Below are 18,411 nucleotides of genomic sequence, written 5' to 3' on the forward strand. Positions count from 1 at the left end.
TCGAATATGTACAAAAGCTGGAAATGAGATCCTTTTTTCATTTTGGGCCATCCGTGCGGAACGCCTTACCATAGAGCATTCGTGAAATGTTAATTTTAAAAAAAAATCATTATCTTTAAGAGCGCGAAACCTATGTGTTTTGATTTTAACAGCTGGTATGAGAAGCATGATGGGCCATCTGGTTTGTGCTTGTTTGCTGTGTGTGTGTGTGTGTGTGTGTGTGTCTTTAAGCCAATGTAATTTATGTGCTTAGAGTCTGATGTTTCAGAGTTAGAGCGCTATAATATAAGCTATGACAGCATTATCATTATGATTACTACAACGACAACAATGATGATGTTAATGATGATGATGATAATGATAACCATGGTAATGCTGTTGTTGAGGCTGACTGAAAAATGAATCATAATTATATATGGAGTTATTTACACACAATACGCATTTAACACAGTTTGTATTTTTAGATAACACAACATCATAAATATATATTATCAAATAATTCTTATTTTTTTTCATACCCATGATGAAGAAGAATTTGAAGATGAGAATAGGAGGTGCTTAGACAAATGATGTGTAATGTGGTTTTAAGATAACAAAGCTTTGAATAATCCCATCACTTCAGAGTTCAACAGTACTTGCAATGCTTTTGGTCAATTTGTTTTTGTTTGTTTATAGGGGTTTTACAGTGCCAGTAAAAAAGGGAGATAATAGGGGGGGGGGGGGGAAAGCTGTAGATCGATCTGAGGTTTAAAGCACCAAAATATAGAAAGTTAGACAAAGGACACTGGTTCAAAGGAGAAATTATAGGAGTGACCACTCCTATCCACCGCGGGAGATCAAAACACCCCCCCCCCCACCCCCTACGACCTCAAAATAATTATCTGTGACAATAATCATCATTTGATCTTGAAATCTTACTGGAATTAATAAAAAAAATTATCGCGTATTTATCACATTGTCTATGTGTAATCACATTTTTTAAAATGGTTGTCAAAAAATAAAGTGTCTGTTCTAAAAACAAGTAAAAAAAAATAAATCAACCACATAAAAAATTTACTTCTATTCCTTTTTATCATTGATATTCATTCCCAAGAGAGAAAACAATTTAATTGTGTTTAGATTTAGGCAAGACTTTTTTCTCTTTTTTTTTTTCCAAGTATATAAAAGGAAAATTCCACACACCTCAAGGCCAGTATTCTAGTTCATGATGCGGTTCAAATCGGGTCATGTGACAAAGCTATGTAGACATTATATTTTCAATACTTAAAAGATCAAACATTATATAATAAAGAGGCAGCGTGGCGCAGAAGAACGGTCTTTGCTTCGTATCTAAAAGGTACTGAGTTCAAGTCCTCGTTGCATTGTCATGTTGCCTAGAGCCAAGTCACCATGTCCAAATTCACTCTGCTGTGCTGCACTGCCGCTGATGCCTGGGCGATTCACGTCTTCCCATAGAATAGATTCCAAAGACACAGATTTTCCCTCAGGGATGAATAAATAGAATTTTCGAAAAACAGACAAGAGACATTTCTATCGATGTGTTTGTCTGTTTTTAAGCTTTTTACGGCACTTGCAAGACTTTTAGGTCATGTCGGTGCCAGTAAAAAGGAAGAAAATTGAATAGTAAAAAGGTCTAGATGTACAATAAAAAAGGACTTGAGGAAAAAGGGATGTGGTTCAAATAGGGAACAGATGTAGTTTCCAAGAGCACACTATCAGTGTACATAGTGTGAGATCACCTAAACGTTTCACCCAGACACAAGCACAAGATCCCACGAAGAGGAATACACTGAAATGTTTACAAATCATGTTTAAAATAAAAAATAACAGTACATACATAAGAGAGAGAGAGATGATTTACAAGGGAAAAAAAATATCATCTCCCAAAACTATAACTATACATTCGACTAATTCCCTCCCAGCCAAGGACTCCGGCCAGGGTCAGGACAAAACTATGCAATCTCATTCCAAGTCAAAGACAGAAAGCAATTGGAAAACAGCTACAGGAGGATAGAAGACACGGTAAGACCTCCCTGCCCAATATGGGAGGGTCAGGAACCCGACCCAGATCAATGTGTTTGATCAGTAGTTGGATATCAATAAAGGTCAAATGAATCCCTAGCACAAAGAAGAGGTGAGAAAGTACAAAAAATATAAAGCATCTTTCATCTAGAACAAAATTTGGCATAAAAAACCCCACAAAAAACAAACCCCCCCCCAAAAAAAAAAACAACAAATTTTAAAACTAAATATCCTGTAAAGGTTAAAAAAATATAAAATTTGAAAATCATCATTATAACTCAACCTACCTCCGCCTCCCCCATACACTTAAAAACAAAACAAAACATGAACGAAATCAGCAAACAACAGGGGAATATGATAATTACTCAAATATATAAAAATATACATTTTTTACAAAAAGTATGCTCTGTGGACAGAATACGAATCCCCGTATATTATATCACTTTGTACATTCAATATAATTGTCGTCCTGGTCAGTCAGGCAGAAATAGGATACTTCAATAAAATCATCGTCTTTTGCAGTAAAAGTTAACATCATCACAGCATGTGCAATTATAATTAAAGGTACCAAAAAACAAACCTACCTCACATCCCCTCCCCCCTAAAAAAAATAAAAAAAATATGAAGGACTTCATAAATTATATAACAACAATTTTGACCTTAATTAGAGTCAAGTGGTTGGAGGATTATCTCTTACATTCTATTTGTATAAATCGAAATAATACATACATATACCAATGTAGTGACTGATAACTTACTCCTTTATCCTTCCTGGAGTTGAGGAATAAAATTTGTGTAAGGTTAAAAAAAAAAACCAAAAAAACAAACAAACAAACAAAACAAAACAAAACAAACAAAAAAATCCCCCCAACATCTTCCCCCAAAAAAAAATAAAATCACAATTCAACTCGCAGCAATTCTTAATAAGTCGAATTGTACACTAAACACCAACCCCCCCCCCCCTACAAACAGGCAGATGAACTATACAATAATACTCTGAGATACAGCAGAGAGATCTGTAATGCCTTCGTAGACAATACCATGGGATATAAGACTTCCATTTCATAGATTAATATCCAGGGACAAAACAATACCATGGGTTTGTAAGAGTTCCTATCATAGATTAATATTATCATATTTTCAATTTTTTTTTTTTTTACAATGCAAGAAATATGAACAGAAAATTAAACAGCAGTGGAGTTGTCATGGTCCGAGGCAGTGTGAGGTTGACCTTCTGATTGGCTGTGATGATGGCTAGAGGGTGAGTGGGCGGGGCTACTGGGAGGCGTGGCCTGGAAGACGGTCCTTTGGCCTTTGACAGGTAGTGATGCGGAGGGGGGAGGGCTTTCCGATTCTTCCTTGATGGGTTCCATTTCAGACTTTTCAGATTCCTGGAGTTGAGGAAAATAAAATTTGTGTAAAATTCAAATGTCGGCTATGTGGTCTAGTGGTATGACATTCGCTTCCGGATAGAAAGGTCCTGGGTTTGAGCCTCACTCAGCGCATAGCTGACTCCTTGAAAAAGGCTCTTTACTCATTCTCTCACTGTACTCAGGTGTAAAATGAGTAGCTGGTTGTTAACAGTGTTGTCTCTGTCCAAAAAAAATTGTAATATCGCCTAACAGGCGTCATGTCATGTCCTACATGTTAAGTGTTGCTCTTGGCCAGCGACCATTGTAAAGCGCTTTGAGCACGTTTAGTGGATATGGTGCTATATAAAAGCTCAAATTTTTTTTTTAAAGGCACTGAGATTATGTTTTGTATGTTTGTAAGGGTTTTACGCACTTGCAAACCATTTAGGCCATTTCAAACAAGAAAAAAATAGAAAGGGGGGATTGGTGAATATAGGGAACAGATTTAGATTCCAAGAACAAACCATCAATGTACTTATTTTGAGATCACACATCCAGACGCAAGCACAGGAACCTACAAAGAGGAATACACTCCCTTGCTTACATTATACACTCAAAACAACAAATATGACAACACATAACAGAGAAATGATTTACAAGGAAAAAAAATATCATCTGTCAAAGCTTTTACTAAACATTTGACGGTTTTCCTCCCAAGGGCCCCGTCCAGGGAAAGGACAAAACCAAGTAATCTCATTCCAAGAAAAATACAGAAAGAAAACAAGTTTGAAAACAGATGTAATATAGGGGTATAGAAGACACAGTAAGTGTCTCCCTGCCCATGATGGCACTCAGACTACAAAAGAAGTGTAACATTTGGGAGCAGGCTCTGGTGACAGATGACAATATGAAAAGTAGCCCTTCAGAGCCATTAGGCCCATGGAATCGGAGTTTATCCAGGTTTCTATGGCGCAAAATGGACAATAGCAATTGCTTGCTACCCTTTGGATAGGACGCTAGTCTATCGCAAAATACTTTCTGTCAGATCAAACAGATCCAGCTACCCAATAACTTCTGGGTGGACAGGAGGGGTCAGAAAAAAAAAGTCTCGACTGCACCCGAGATCGATGGTGTGAAAGCAGGTAACCCCCCCCCCCCCCCAAAAAAAAAACAACAACAAAAAAACGTGTTTTTTAAAAAATAACAAGCGTCCTGCAGAGCCATTAAGCCAGAGTTTCTATAAAATTGAAACGGACAATAGCAATTGCTTGCTACCCTTGGGAAGGACACTAATCTATCGCAATGTACTTTCCACCAGATCTAACAGACCCCATGGCTATTGTTTTGATATTGGAACGATTAAACAAATTCAAGGAAGATAGCAATGGCTTGGTACCAGACAAAGCAGAAAGAAGAAATACTATGATTGGACCATTTCATTAAAAAATTACTGTTGATAGTATTTTACTTTTTGTTTAAAAAACAAAACAAACTAACCTTTATAACAGGTTGAATAACCATAGCAGATGCAGATGATGATGACGACGATGACAATGTAGATGAAGATTCACTCTCGGCCAGATGCTTTTTTTGGATCTCCTCTTCCTTCTTGATGTAGCCTTTCCAATATTCATAGTTGTCCTTCATGTTCTTGGTCAGCAGACAGTTGATCTTGCGGAGCTGTTGTTTTTCTTTCATTTCTTCATTACCACCTGAAAAAAAAAAACAAAACAAAAAAAAACGTGTTATTTAAAAAAAATAACAAGCATCTGATAAAAAACGTAGTCCTGCAGAGTCATTAGACCGGAGTTTCTATAAACGTGAAATGGACAATAGCAATTCATTGCTACCCTTTGGGAAGGACACTAATCTAACAGACCTCATGGCTATTGTTTTGATATTGAAACGATTAAACAAATTCAAGGTAGATCGCAATTGCTTGCTAACCTTTGGATAAGACACTAACCTATCGCAATGTACTTTCCACCAGATCTAACAGACCTCTCTGGCTATTGTTTTGATATTGAAATGAATAAACAGCAAATTCAAGGAAGTGCGGCTTATTGTCGGATAAAATAGATGACAAAAATTTTGTTTTGGGTGCTCTGGCTGATTGTCTGGAAAATATCGTAAACTTGAGCTTGAGCTTTTATATAGCGCTATATTCACTAAATGTGCTCAAGGCGCTTTACAAAGGATCCCTGACCAACAGAAACAAGTAACATATAGAAAGAGACAAGATGCCTGTTTCTGACCGAGATAACGCTGTTAACGGCCAGGTACTCGTTTACACCCGAGTACGGTGAGAGAATGTGAGTAAATAGCCTTTTCCAAGGACTCAACTATGCGCAGAGCGAAGCTCGAACTCAGGACATTCTGAACCGAAAGCGAGTGTCATACCACAAGGCCCACATAGCCACAAAAAAAAAAAAAAAAAAAAATAATTCCCTTTATTCATCCCATAGTGGAAATTTTTCTTTTAAGGGTCAATTCCAAGGGAAGACTGGAATAACCCAGGCATCAGCCGCAGTGCATCGCTGCAAAGTGAGCTAAGGCTAGGCGACTTGCTCAAGGCCACTCAGCACGGCGGGTAGTGAACTTGGTACCTATTGGGTATGAAGCACGGACCGTACCGCTGAGCCACGCTGTCCCAATAGTAATTAATAATAATAAAATTGTAAGAATATGTTAAAGGAGGAGAGAGAGGGAGTCACTTACTCTGGTCATCTGTATCCGAATCATTTTCATCCTCCGAGTCATTGTCTTTCCTCTGCTCTGGAAAATCCATCGAAGGATCTGTCCATGGAAAAAAAAAATAAAATAAAAAAATAATGAATTTATATAGCGCCTAAAACATCCACGTTAATCGTGCCCTGCTACGCTTTACATAATAAAAATGGTTAAAAATATAAAAAAAAAACAAAACAAAAAAAACAAAAACAAAAAAAAAAAAACAAAAATTAAAATCACGACACTACGTAGAAAAACAAACAAACAAACAATGGTTTATAATTGTCATAAATTAACTGATTTTAGTCTGCCCATTTGTAAAAAACAATGGTTTATGTCATAAATTAACTGATTTTTGTCTTTGAAAAAAATGAATGGTTTATATTTGTCATTAATAAACTGATTTTTGTCTGTCCGTGCAAAATATGAATGGTTTACATTTTTCGTAGGCCACCACACAGAGCTGTCAACTTGAAATTTTAAAAATTTGTAGTTTCCGAGGGAAAAAAATTAATTAAAGTCACTTTAAATAGCTTTAGAAATAAATCATTTGCATTCAGTAAGATCCAAAAATGCTAAGTCATCAATATAGTTTCTAAGCATTAAACTTTCCTTTTCATCAAGATTTATTGTCAAAGAGGGGAATGCAGTTCTCTAATTTGAGCCGAAAAATCGAATTTCTACGAATTTTTCGTAGTACTCAGACCTGCCGACCCTTCACATTCCAAAAGTGGAATCAGAACATCAGAAAATAGGAATTTGAGACAAAAAATCGGAATATCTTAACAATGGATAATTCTGTATCAAAATGACCACAGATTTGCCACCAAACACATAAAGACAGTATTCCGACATAGTTCGCAAAACTACATATCACAAGTATTAGGTAATGGAATGGGAAAAGGAGTGGCATTAATTTTCCTACTTAATTTCCTTTGAGCAATCATTTTTTTTAAATTCACCATTTTAACCCCCCATCCCCCCCTTCCCTCTTCCCTTTTTTTCTTCTTACCATCATCATCATTTTATTATTATTTCTGAAAATCGGAATTTGAGAGACAATGCCGGAATTGTAGAAAAAGAAAGAGTGAAAATAGGAATGATACGCACAAAAGCGGAAGGGTTGGCAGGTACGAGTAAGATAAAGAACTGAACAAGTGTGTATGAAAGGTGCCAGACAAAGCAAGAAAGAAAAATACAAGAGAAAAAAACATCCCAAAAAATCAGTCAACCTCTACTGGGGATCGAACATTATCGGTCAGACGTGCTACCATTACACCACAAAGGCTCCTGATAGTTGGGACAATTTTAAAACCTATATTCTTCACAGCGGTACGCGCTTTACGCTGTGAACCCTCGCTTGCTTCAAACAACACATATATTGAACATGAGAGGACAGGACGAGGACGAAAACATTTGAGTTGCTCCATTTAAAAAATTTTTTTTTTTGAGATTAAAAAATTAAGAAATTAAGGAGCAGGCACCGGTGCAAGATAAAGAACTGAACAAGTGTGTAAGAAAGGTGCCAGATAAAGCAAGAAAGAAAGATACAAGAAAAAAAAAACATCCCAAAAAATCAGTCGACCTCGACTGAGTATGGGTACGAGGCAGGGCTGCACGACACAATAAGTTTGTTTGTTTTTAAGGGTTTTACAGCACCTGCAACATATTAAGGTCATATCAGCGCCAGTAAAAAGGAATAAAATGGGATATGTAGTAAAAAGTTCTAGAATTACAATTACAATTAAAGCACCCAAAAAAAGGTAAGACAAAGGGGAATTGGTTCAAATAAGAAACAGGTGTAGATTCCAAAAGTACGCTATCAAAGTACTCAGTTTGAGATCACTAAAAGTTCATCCAGACACAAGTACAGGTCCCTACTAAGAGGAATACACTCAAATGATTTACAAATCATATATAATATAAAGAAAACATAATACAGTGCATAACAGAGAAATGATTTACAAGAAAAAAAAAAAATCTCCTAAAACTAACTATACATATGACTGTTTCCCTCTCAGCCAGGGCATCCAGCCACGACCAGGACAAAACCAAGTCATCTCATTCCAAGACAAAGACAGAAAGCAAGTTGGAAAACAGATATAGGGGGATAGAAGACACAGTAAGTACCTCCCTGCCCACAATGGGAAGTGAGGAACCCCACCCAGCCACACAATTAGTATTTACCATCCGACTGTTCTTCTTCCACCCAGGTACCGGGTAACAATCCCCCGGTCACCATAGCATTGCACAGCGGCGCCACCAAGTGGTCGATGAAAGTCTCTTGTAACTTGGCCAGCTGAGGGAATCGTCGGTCCATGTACGGGGATATGGGCATTCCTCTTTTGGCTTCTTCATCTCCCTAGAAAGAAAGCATAAAGAAAAGTCAATGAATAAGCAATATTCAAAATGAACGTTTTAATGTGGAGCTGCTAAAAAGAAGTGGATAAATTTTATGATTTGAAAAAAAAAATATTCTTAGCTGAGGAAGAGCTTTGAATTTGAAACATTCTGTGTAAAGTATTTTGTTCTGACTTGAAGCTGTAATAATCATATTATGTCATTCTGGCAGCTTAATATTCACAATGAATTGTATAACCTTAAGTGTCAACAGATATAACATTAATAATTGTAATACCGCCTAACCGTTGAATCATTCCTACGTCTGTTAAGTGTTGGTATTGGCTATGGACCCCTTGCTGTATAAATGCTGAAGTTTTTGGGGTTTTTTTTGTTGTTTGTTTTTTAATACAATTTTGCCAGAGAAAAAGGAAACATTAATCCTAACAGTTTATGACATAATTTTCCAACAAAATACCTATAAAGAATGATACCATTTTGTTTCAATATGCCATTTCTAGATACATATTTTTACCAACAAACAACACACATGTGTCTGAAAGTTAAACAAGTATGAGACTTGCTTAACCCTCTCTTTACCAACCATAGGAAAATAGTAACATTTGTTACGATGCACTCAACAAGTTTCTCATTCTGATTTACTTTGTACATCGCAGATTATAAAGAAAATATTTTGCTCTAGCGATAAAAATTAGACACTGGACAATATTATGTCTAGAATGTACTTGTTCCTTTTATGTTTGAGTAGAAAAAAAAAAAAAAATTGGGTTGGGTGGGTGTGAAGTTTTGGGGAAAAATCTGAAAATGGCTGGTAAGGAGAGAGTTAAACAAGAACTGACCTGTTCATAGAACTCCTCGGCAATTCTGTTTGTCCAGCTGCGATGGAGATCCATACGCTTGGCGGGTCCGTTGATGTCGGCCAGTTTGATGACCATCTGGGACACCAGCAGCCTGTCCGTCTCCAGAGTCCAGTCGATGCCATGAGATTCTTCATCATTCACCTGACAAAATACAAATAAGTAAATAATATAAGTCAATGAATAAATAACTACAGAGCTGCCAACCCTTCACATTCATGCGGCTATGTGGTCTAGTGGTATGACACTTGCTTTCGAATCGGAAGGTACTGGGTTCGAGCCTTGCTCGTCGCATAGTTGACTGAGTCCTTGGAACAGGCTATTTACTCACATTCACTCACCGTACTCGGGTGTCAAAATGAGTACCTGACCGTTAACAACGTTGTCTCTGTCGGAAGAAAATGGTATTATTGCCTAACAGGCGTCATGTCTCGTTCTACACGTTACGTGTTCCTGTTGGTCAGGGACCCTTTGTAAAGCACTGTGAGCGCATTTAGTGGATATTGCGCTATATAAAAGCTCAAGCTAAAGCTCACATTCCAAAAGTGGAATCAGAACGTAAGGAAATAGGAATTTGAGATTTAAAAAAAATAGGAATTTCTTTCCAGTGGATAATTCTGTATCAAAACGACCACCAACTTTGTCACCAAACACATAAAGACTGTATTCTGACCCAGCTGGCAAAACTACATATCACATGTGTAAGGTAATGAAATGGAATGGGGAAGGAGGAAAGAAGTGCAGTTAATTTTTCTACTTAGCTCCCTTTTAGCACAATCATTTAAAAAAAAAAAAAATCACCTTTTGTCATCAGAGGTCTGATCCACCCAAAATTAATAAAACATTGTGCGCAAAGCTCATTATATGTAGACTTCACAGTTTTGATCCGCTGAGTATGGATATGTCTGTAGTTCAAGAGTTGGAGACAAAAAATTGATGGTTCCACAAATTTTTCTTAATAGCAGATAGGTCTGTTAATTTAACTCAAGTCTGAATTATTTTTCCAACCCGGCCTTACCTTTGAATTGAATTCGGCCAAGATCTCAAAATGTCTCTTCAGATCGGTGGCCAGGATTGCTTCGATTACCAGGAAACGGAAGCGCTTAAACTCGGCCGCCTCCAGCCCGTTGATGAAATTATTCTTGGGGTTGTTGAGAAGCAAGGACCAGGAAGAAGCAGCGTGGTGGTTTTCAAGCACAGATCGATCATTGTAGAGAACAGCCTGCAGGGTGGATGGAGAACACGGAAAGAATATGTCATGAGATTTCAGGACAATATTAAATTTCCAAAGTACAAATATTATATAAAAGTTTAAAAAACCCCACAAAAACAAATAACAAACGCGATGTTACATATTTTTTTGTGTATCTAGTTCTTCTTTAAACCTGTTATTTTCATGTTCATACATCAGTTTACTGAAGCTCTGGTGACCCAATCAGCACACTGAAGACCTGTCCAAAATATGCAACAGCAAGAGAGGATTTTTGGTCTGGTACCTACTCAAGCTTTTATATAGAGCAATATCCACTAAACACGCTAAAAGCGCTTTACAAGGGGTCTCTGGTCAACAGCAACACTTAACATGTAGGATGGGACATGACGCCTGTTGGGTGATATTACACTTTTTTTTTTCGAACAGAGACAATGCTGTTAACAGCCAGGTACTTATTTTACACCTGAGTATGGTGAGACAATATGAGTAAAGAGCCTTTTCCAAGGACTCCAATTACTTGCCGAGCGAAGCTCGAACCCAGGACCTTCCGATCCGAAAGCGAGTGTCATACGACTAGACCACATAGCCGCACCTCTGTAGACCCAAACAGTCTTTAAGAGGAGGAAATTCCTCCTTTGACTCCAAATTCGCAGATTTCCACGGATCAGAGCAAAACCATCAGAACTAACTGATAGGCACTTTCCTACTCACTTCATTTATTATCAACATAAGTGCCAGCTCCACTCACTTTTCTGAATAAATTTTCACTCCAAATAGCGGAGCTTACTCAATGTCTCAATCGTTTCTATGTTACATGGTTGTGTTGAGGAATATATGGCCATTAAGCTTAAATGCTGGCTAACAAACTTCGTGGCATTTGTGTGTGTTGAACCCATGACTTCAAGCAGTCGGGGAGAGCGGCTCAAGATAGATATAGAGTTTGAAACCACTTGTTTTGGAGTGGTGGATGGTTCAGACAGTAGAGCCACACCACAGTAAGGTCGCGGATTCAAGCCTAAATCGCCGCTGCACAAAATTTTTAATTCTCTGATGTCTTCATTCCTACTAACTTCATTTCTTGTATCTGATAGTGTGTGTGTGTGAGTGTATATTTGCATGTGCGGGTACTTAAACGTTGCTGGATAATGCTGCATTCAATTTTGGTCCAAGACACATACCTGTGGTGCTGTGGTGGCCACAAGGAAAGCGTTGGTTCGTCCTGGATGATCGTAGTCGTGCATGGCAGCAGCAGTGTAAAGGGCCATCAGCTCTAGGGCTGGCATGTTGCCTCCCATGATGCCGTAGGAATCCTCAGCAGTAAAACTTTTCCTGCATGTCGGTACTTGATTTTCGTTCTCATTATCTACCACACAAAAATAATAATAATAAATAAATATATATAAATAAATAAATAATTTAAAAAAAAAACAAACAAACAAAAACAACAACAACAAAAAACAAAAAAGAACAAAAAAAACAACAACAACAAAAGAACAAAACAAAACCAAAAAAAAATAAAATAAATAATTATAAATTGTTGGGTTAAATAAATAGCATGGAACAGACATTGTTGTTGTGTTTGTTTGTTTATAAGGGTTTTACTGCGCTTGCAACACATTTAGGTTATATGAGCGCCAGTAAAAAGGATAGAAAATGGGATAGTCATTCTAGAAGAAAAAGTAAGACAAAGGGGAACTGGGAACAAAAAGGGATCAGATGTAGATTCCAAGAGTATACTACCATCAATGTGCTTCGTCTGATATCACTTATAAGTCTCATCCGGACACAAGCACAAGATCCAACAAAGATTTATTTTATTTATTTTTTAGGGTTTTACGGCGCTTGCAACACAATTAGGTTATATCAGCACAAGTAAAAAGGAAGAAAATGGGATAGTAAAAAGGTCTAGAATTACAAATAAAGCACCCAAGAAAAAGTAAGACATAGGGGAACTGGGAACAAATAGGGATCAGATGTAGATTCCAAGAGCACACCATCAAAGTACTTAGTTTGAGACCACCTATAAGTCTCATCCGGACACAAGCATAAAATCCAAAGTGGAATACACTCAAATGCTTATATTTTATTATACATTAAAAATAACAAATATAATAATACATAACAGAGATATGATTTACAAAGAAAAAAAATATCATCTCCCAAAACAATATCTATGCATTTGACTGTTTCCCTCCCAGCCAAGGACTCTGGCCAGAGTCAGGACAAAACCAAGTAATCTCATACCAAGACAAAGACAGAAAGCAAATTGGAAAACATCTAAAAAGGGATAGAAGAGACTGTAAGTACCTCCCTGCCCACTGTGGAGGTCGGGGAACCTCAACCAGGGAACAGACATTGATACTTAATTCTTAAGCACCAAAGGCACTGCATAGCACGAAGGGCAGGCAACACCACTCCTTGATGAAATTAAAACTAAAAATAAAGCTTTTATATAGTGCAATATCTATTAAACATGCTCAAAGTGCTTTACAAGGGGTCTCAAGCCCACAGCAACAGTTAACATATAGGACGAGACATGAAGCCTATTAGATGATATTACAATTATTTTTTTTTTCCGATAGATAACGCTGTTACTCATTTTACACCTGAGAACGGTGAGAGAATGTGAATAAAGAGCCTATTCCCAGAACTAAAGACTTGAGCATCTATTTATAGTGCAATATCCATCCATTAAACATACTCAGAGCCATTTCCAAGGGGCCCCCATCCTAGCAATAATTAACATGTAGGCAGAGACATGACACCTGCAAGACTTTATGTATTTCAATACATTTTGTTTTTGTTTGGACAGATACAAAGCTGTTAACGGACAAATACTCATTTTCAACCTATGCAATAACAATAACAATGGGAGTAAAGAACCTTTCCCAAGGACTCAAATTTTGCACCACTCAGGGAAGGGCTTGAACCTAGGACCTATCTGTCCAAAGTCATACTACAAGACTACAAAAAGCTGTACACTAGATACTCCCTGCAACTCTGTATTTTGAAATATGACATCAAAGGGTTGCCAGATGGCCAGAGTTTCACATGGCCAATTTCGACTTCAAAAGTGGCCAAATGGAATTTCACATGGCCGAACACAACGACCACTCTGACCCCTTGAAAAAAAAAATCGTCAGTTTTGATAAACAAAATATTTTTGTTTTAAATTTGTTTCTTTTTCTTTTAAAATGATAATAGAAACGACAATTCCCTGTGTGGCCCATTTTAGCCATGCGTACAGATGTCTGGCAGCCCTGCTCACTCACCAGATTCGCTAGAGGAATTGTGCCTCATCATGAGATCGGATGTGTTGATTTGGTGAAACCCTGGGATGGGTTGGGTGGTGAGGTAATACACACCGTGTAACACATCTGTCGCATGGATACGGTTGTGATCTGTGGAATGATAAACATGGAAAATTGAATGTAACATGATTACCAAAACAAACGCACAACATCAATAACAATGGTAGCAGATCCTGGGCTTTTTTTTTTTTAATTCTTTATCATTCTTGAGTCCAGGCATTCATAATTAAACAAAGGTAATTAGAAGATAGGGGATCCCTGATAGCTCAGTTGGTAGAGCACTCGCTTCACATGCAAAGGGACCGAGATTGATCCCGGGTGCAGTCAAAAAATTTTTCTGATCCCCAGCAGTGCATGGGTAGCTGGGTCTGTATAGATCTGGCAGAAAGTACTTTGCGATAGACTAGCGTCCTATCCAAAGGATAGCAAGCAATTGCTATTGTTCGTTTTAAAGCTATAGAAACTGAGATAAACTCCAGCTCCATGGGCCAAATGGCTCTGAGGGGCTAATTAGAAGAGAGGTACTTACATGGCTTATCCCGATATCCCAACTCTAAAGCATGAAAGTAATGAAGAAATTCAGCCACGGGAATACGAAAGGTCTCCATTAGACCCGTCTCTGTGAATAACCTGTAGGCTACCTGTAAAAAAAACAAAACAAATAAATAAATAAAAATTGAGCAAACGAACAAAAAAAACAAAGTTAAGTATTTGTTTTGTTTTGTTTTTAAGGGTTTTACGGCTCTTGCAACACATTAAGGTCATCATATCAGCGCCAGTAAAAGGGAAGAAAATGGGGTAGTAAAAAAGTTCTAGAATTACAATTAAAACATCCATTATTATTTGTCCAAAATTTGGCCTAAAAGTTATGTCGGATCTACCTACTTGAACATTTTAAAGTTCTTAATTTTTAGGAGATAACTATTGTAGTCGCTATACTATAGTTAGCTTTAAAAATCAACAATTTTCCCTAAAAAGGATTAATTAAATAACATTTCAAAATTCTTAAAATTATGAATTCTGTCATCAACTTTAATTTTTAATATAAGTTTTAATGACTTAGAAGATGCTCGTGAAGTTCAGGAACTGGAGTCAAAATTTCGTAATTCTACGGATTTTTTTTATTTTTTCCTAATAGTAGTTAGGCAGATCTGGTGTGTACAAATGAGGATGTGTCAACGATTAGTTCATTTTGACCATATGTCTAATTCTGACAATGTCTTTCATTACTTCTCCTTCCTTCAACACTTTGGTAACAATATCTGGCAAAAGTCCGAATTTGTCCAAAATTTGGCCCCGTAAAAGGATGTCCGATCTGCCTACTTCAAAATTTTAAATTACTTAATATTTAGGAGATAAAAAAGGTTGTGTAAAAAGATTGTATTTGTACGTGACTTTCGCCATAAAAAATACTCCAATAATAAGTTATTTGGAAAAACTGAGGAAGAAATGTGCATAATGATAATAATAATAATAATAATAATAATAATAATAATAATAATAATAATAATAATAATAACAATAATAATAATAATAATAATAATAATAATAATAATAATAATAATAATGATGATGATAACAATGATATTGGTGATGATGATGATAATAATAATAATAACAACAACAATATGAACACTGCAATGGTGTTTGTTCAGACGATCCGGGAGGACACCGATGGACTACCCTATCACACCAGGGGCTGAGGCTGCTGAATAACAGATCTCTCCAGACATTAGACAAATAAAATCCTCGGCCAGCCAGCGAGTGATTTTAATGATCTGCAAATATGGCCATATCGTCCCCGGCACGTGAGAAATATCCCCCCCCCCCCCCCCTAGATTAAAACCAAATGAAAACAAAACAAAACAAAAAAAAAAAAACAAAAAAAAACAAAACATGCCAGCCTTCTAGACATTCGACAAAACAACTCCTCGGCCATGGCGATATATCAAAAAAGGACCCCCCCCCCCCCCCTCCCCCCAAACAAAAATAGAAAAGAAAAACAGAAAACAATCAAAGGCAGATAACAAAAAAAGTTTTTTTTTTATTATTTAAAAAGGAAAAACAAAAAGAAAACAAACAACAAATGTAGAATAAAAACAGCAACTACCCCCCCCCCCCCCCCCCTCTTTCCCCTAACCAACAACCCCCCCCCCAAAAAAAAAAAAAAAAGTAGAAAGAAAAAAAAAAAGAAAAAAACTATAAAAAAACAAAACAAAACAAACCCCCAAAATACCATACCTTGCTGAGGATGAGGTCTCCCTCTTGGTTGGCCAGGTCAAATATGGGATAGTCCCATTCGTTCAGGAGATTCATCTGCAGCAGCGGGGTGTTGTCAAGGTCATCTGGGTCAATCACATGGAACAGTTGCTCGTCCTCCTCCTCCTCCTCGTCCCCGTCGACGCCCTCTACTTCCAAATTCTCATCACCTCTTCCCCCATCAACCCTATCTCCACTCCTGTCCCCGAATTCTGAGCATATAACATCATTATTACGACTACTACTACTACTAATATTATCACAGACTTTATTATTTATTTCTTTTTCTTCTCCTCCTTCTGCCTCGTTTTGGATCGTTGAGCGCTGATATTGACCCCGTGTTTCAAATTCACCTCTGACCTCTGATGTCTTTTCGGAGACGTCATTGGCGGTGGTTTGTTGATGATGGTGATGATGATGATGTTGTCCCTGGCTAGTGCCAGAACTTTGTAAGGAGGAGGAGGGGGAGGTTGAGGGGGAGGATGTTGTATGTGTGGAAGAAGAAACGGATGATGGTTGACTGTAGGAGAATCGTAAAGCATCCTGTTGAAAAAAAAAAAAAAATGGGAACAGCCATGATAACACTAGTAATAATAAGAGCTTTTTTTTATAAAGCGCAATATCCACTAAATGTGCTCAAAGCACTTTACAAGGGGTCCCTGGCCAACAGCAAAATGCAACATTTAGGACGGGATATGACGCCTGTTCGGCGATTTTACAATTTTTTTCGGGTAGAAACAAAGCTGTTAACGGCCAGGTACTCATTTTACACCTGCGTATGGCAAGATAATGTAAGTAAAAAGGTCCTGGGTCGAGCCTCGCGCTCAGCGCATAGCTGAGTCCTTGGAAAAGGCTCTTTACTCACATTCTCTCATCGTACTCAGGTGTAAAATGTGTACCTGGCCGTTAACATCGTTGCCTTTGTCCGAAAAATTGTAATATCGCTGAACAGGCGTCATGTCCCGCGCTACATGTTAAATGTTGCTGTTGACCAGAGACCCCTTGTAAAGCGCTTTGAGCACATTTAGTGGATATTGCACTATATAAAGCTCAATTTTTAAATAATAATAGTCGTAAGAAAATTATCATCGTCAACAACAAAAATAAGGACCAAACAAAAAGAAAAAACAAGTAACTACAGCTTGAGATTTTATATGGCGCGATATCCACTAAATGTGCTCAGGGCGATTTAAAACGTCTCAAGCCAGCAGCAAACTAATCATAATGTAGGAACGGGACAAGACGCCTGCAAGTTGATATTGCAGTAAATGACAAACACATGTTATATGTTTTATTTCAACAGAGACAGAGCCAGAGCCCCCCCCCCCTTCTCCCATGGTATTCATTTTACACCAGACTACGGTGATAGAATGTGAGCAAAGAGCCTTTTCCAAATGACTTCAATTTGCGCCACCCACTGGCAAGATTCGAACTAGGAAAAGACAGGTCCAAAGGAGAGTGTCATACCAAACTGCACATCCCCTATGGGACCAAAAGAGTATGGGTTAATTTTTAAAGAACAAAAAGTGCAGCTCTGAACAAAAAAGACTAGAAAAAAATGGAGGCCCTGCTAGATAGTTTAGTTATTGTACCTATTGTTGGTGACTTACTTTTCTAACAGCCGTGGACGAGGCTCTGTCGTCACTAGCGCCGAGATTATCACTGAGGTCACTGCTACTGGGGGAGTCGCTGCTTTCGTAATCCGAGGTAATTATATTGTGTTTATGAAGCGGCACGCCCAGTTCCTTTGAAGCACCTCCTCTGGAAGCAACACATTGTCCACCTCTAGTGGACGACGACGATGATGATGATGATGTCGAGGTAGTGGGGATTGTTGACGATGATGATGATGATGATTGTGGTTGGGCTGACGACGAAGACGTAGACGATAACGACGATGATCCATCTGCTGGGGCAGCGGAGGAGGAGACGGATGAGCCCTTTCCTGGCGTGCCCGTGATGCCGCTGCTTCTGCCGTTGTTATCGTCGTCGTCTTCTTCAATGCCGGAAGTAGTCATCTCGTCGTTGCATCTAGCCAGAGGACTCACCGCGCCCAGAGATTTCGAGGAGCCGAAGTCCGTACTGCCGGCCCGGGTCGGACTAGTGCCTAAGAGGCCACCGAACCCGGAAGACGGCTCCACGGCTGTCGCGCTCTTCCGAGACGAGAACCGGCGAGGGTACGTGGTCGATCCGGCGGTCGACGGCGGAAGCCCGGGCTGCTGCGCGGAGGCGAGGGAGAAAGATCTGGATTTTGGGATGGTGAGAACGGTGGCGATGTTGGGTCCCGAGGAAGGAGAGGGACTGTT

General features: G+C 38.3%; 1 protein-coding gene across 1 annotated transcript in view; it reads right to left on the bottom strand.

The window, feature by feature from the left end:
- Positions 1–1,132: 1,132 nt before the first annotated feature.
- LOC144967539 (cGMP-inhibited 3',5'-cyclic phosphodiesterase 3A-like) overlaps positions 1,133–18,411 on the bottom strand; it is a 74,036-nt gene continuing 56,757 nt past the window's right edge. Inside the window, exons 3-13 of the mRNA XM_078904928.1 lie at positions 17,716–18,411; positions 16,088–16,648; positions 14,376–14,487; positions 13,808–13,936; positions 11,714–11,898; positions 10,341–10,544; positions 9,305–9,466; positions 8,292–8,466; positions 6,093–6,170; positions 4,872–5,086; positions 1,133–3,413 (exon numbers count right to left, since the gene is read on the bottom strand). The exon at positions 17,716–18,411 is cut by the window's right edge and continues 180 nt beyond it. Coding sequence (XP_078761054.1) covers positions 3,207–3,413; positions 4,872–5,086; positions 6,093–6,170; positions 8,292–8,466; positions 9,305–9,466; positions 10,341–10,544; positions 11,714–11,898; positions 13,808–13,936; positions 14,376–14,487; positions 16,088–16,648; positions 17,716–18,411 — 2,724 coding nt within the window. The 3' untranslated portion in view covers positions 1,133–3,206. The remainder of the gene's footprint in view (positions 3,414–4,871; positions 5,087–6,092; positions 6,171–8,291; positions 8,467–9,304; positions 9,467–10,340; positions 10,545–11,713; positions 11,899–13,807; positions 13,937–14,375; positions 14,488–16,087; positions 16,649–17,715) is intronic.

The sequence above is a fragment of the Berghia stephanieae genome, chromosome 3 (genome assembly GCF_034508935.2).
Source record: "Berghia stephanieae isolate SIO BIC M18660-M18661 chromosome 3, UCSD_Bste_1.3, whole genome shotgun sequence".
NCBI classification, from domain to species: domain Eukaryota; kingdom Metazoa; phylum Mollusca; class Gastropoda; order Nudibranchia; family Aeolidiidae; genus Berghia; species Berghia stephanieae.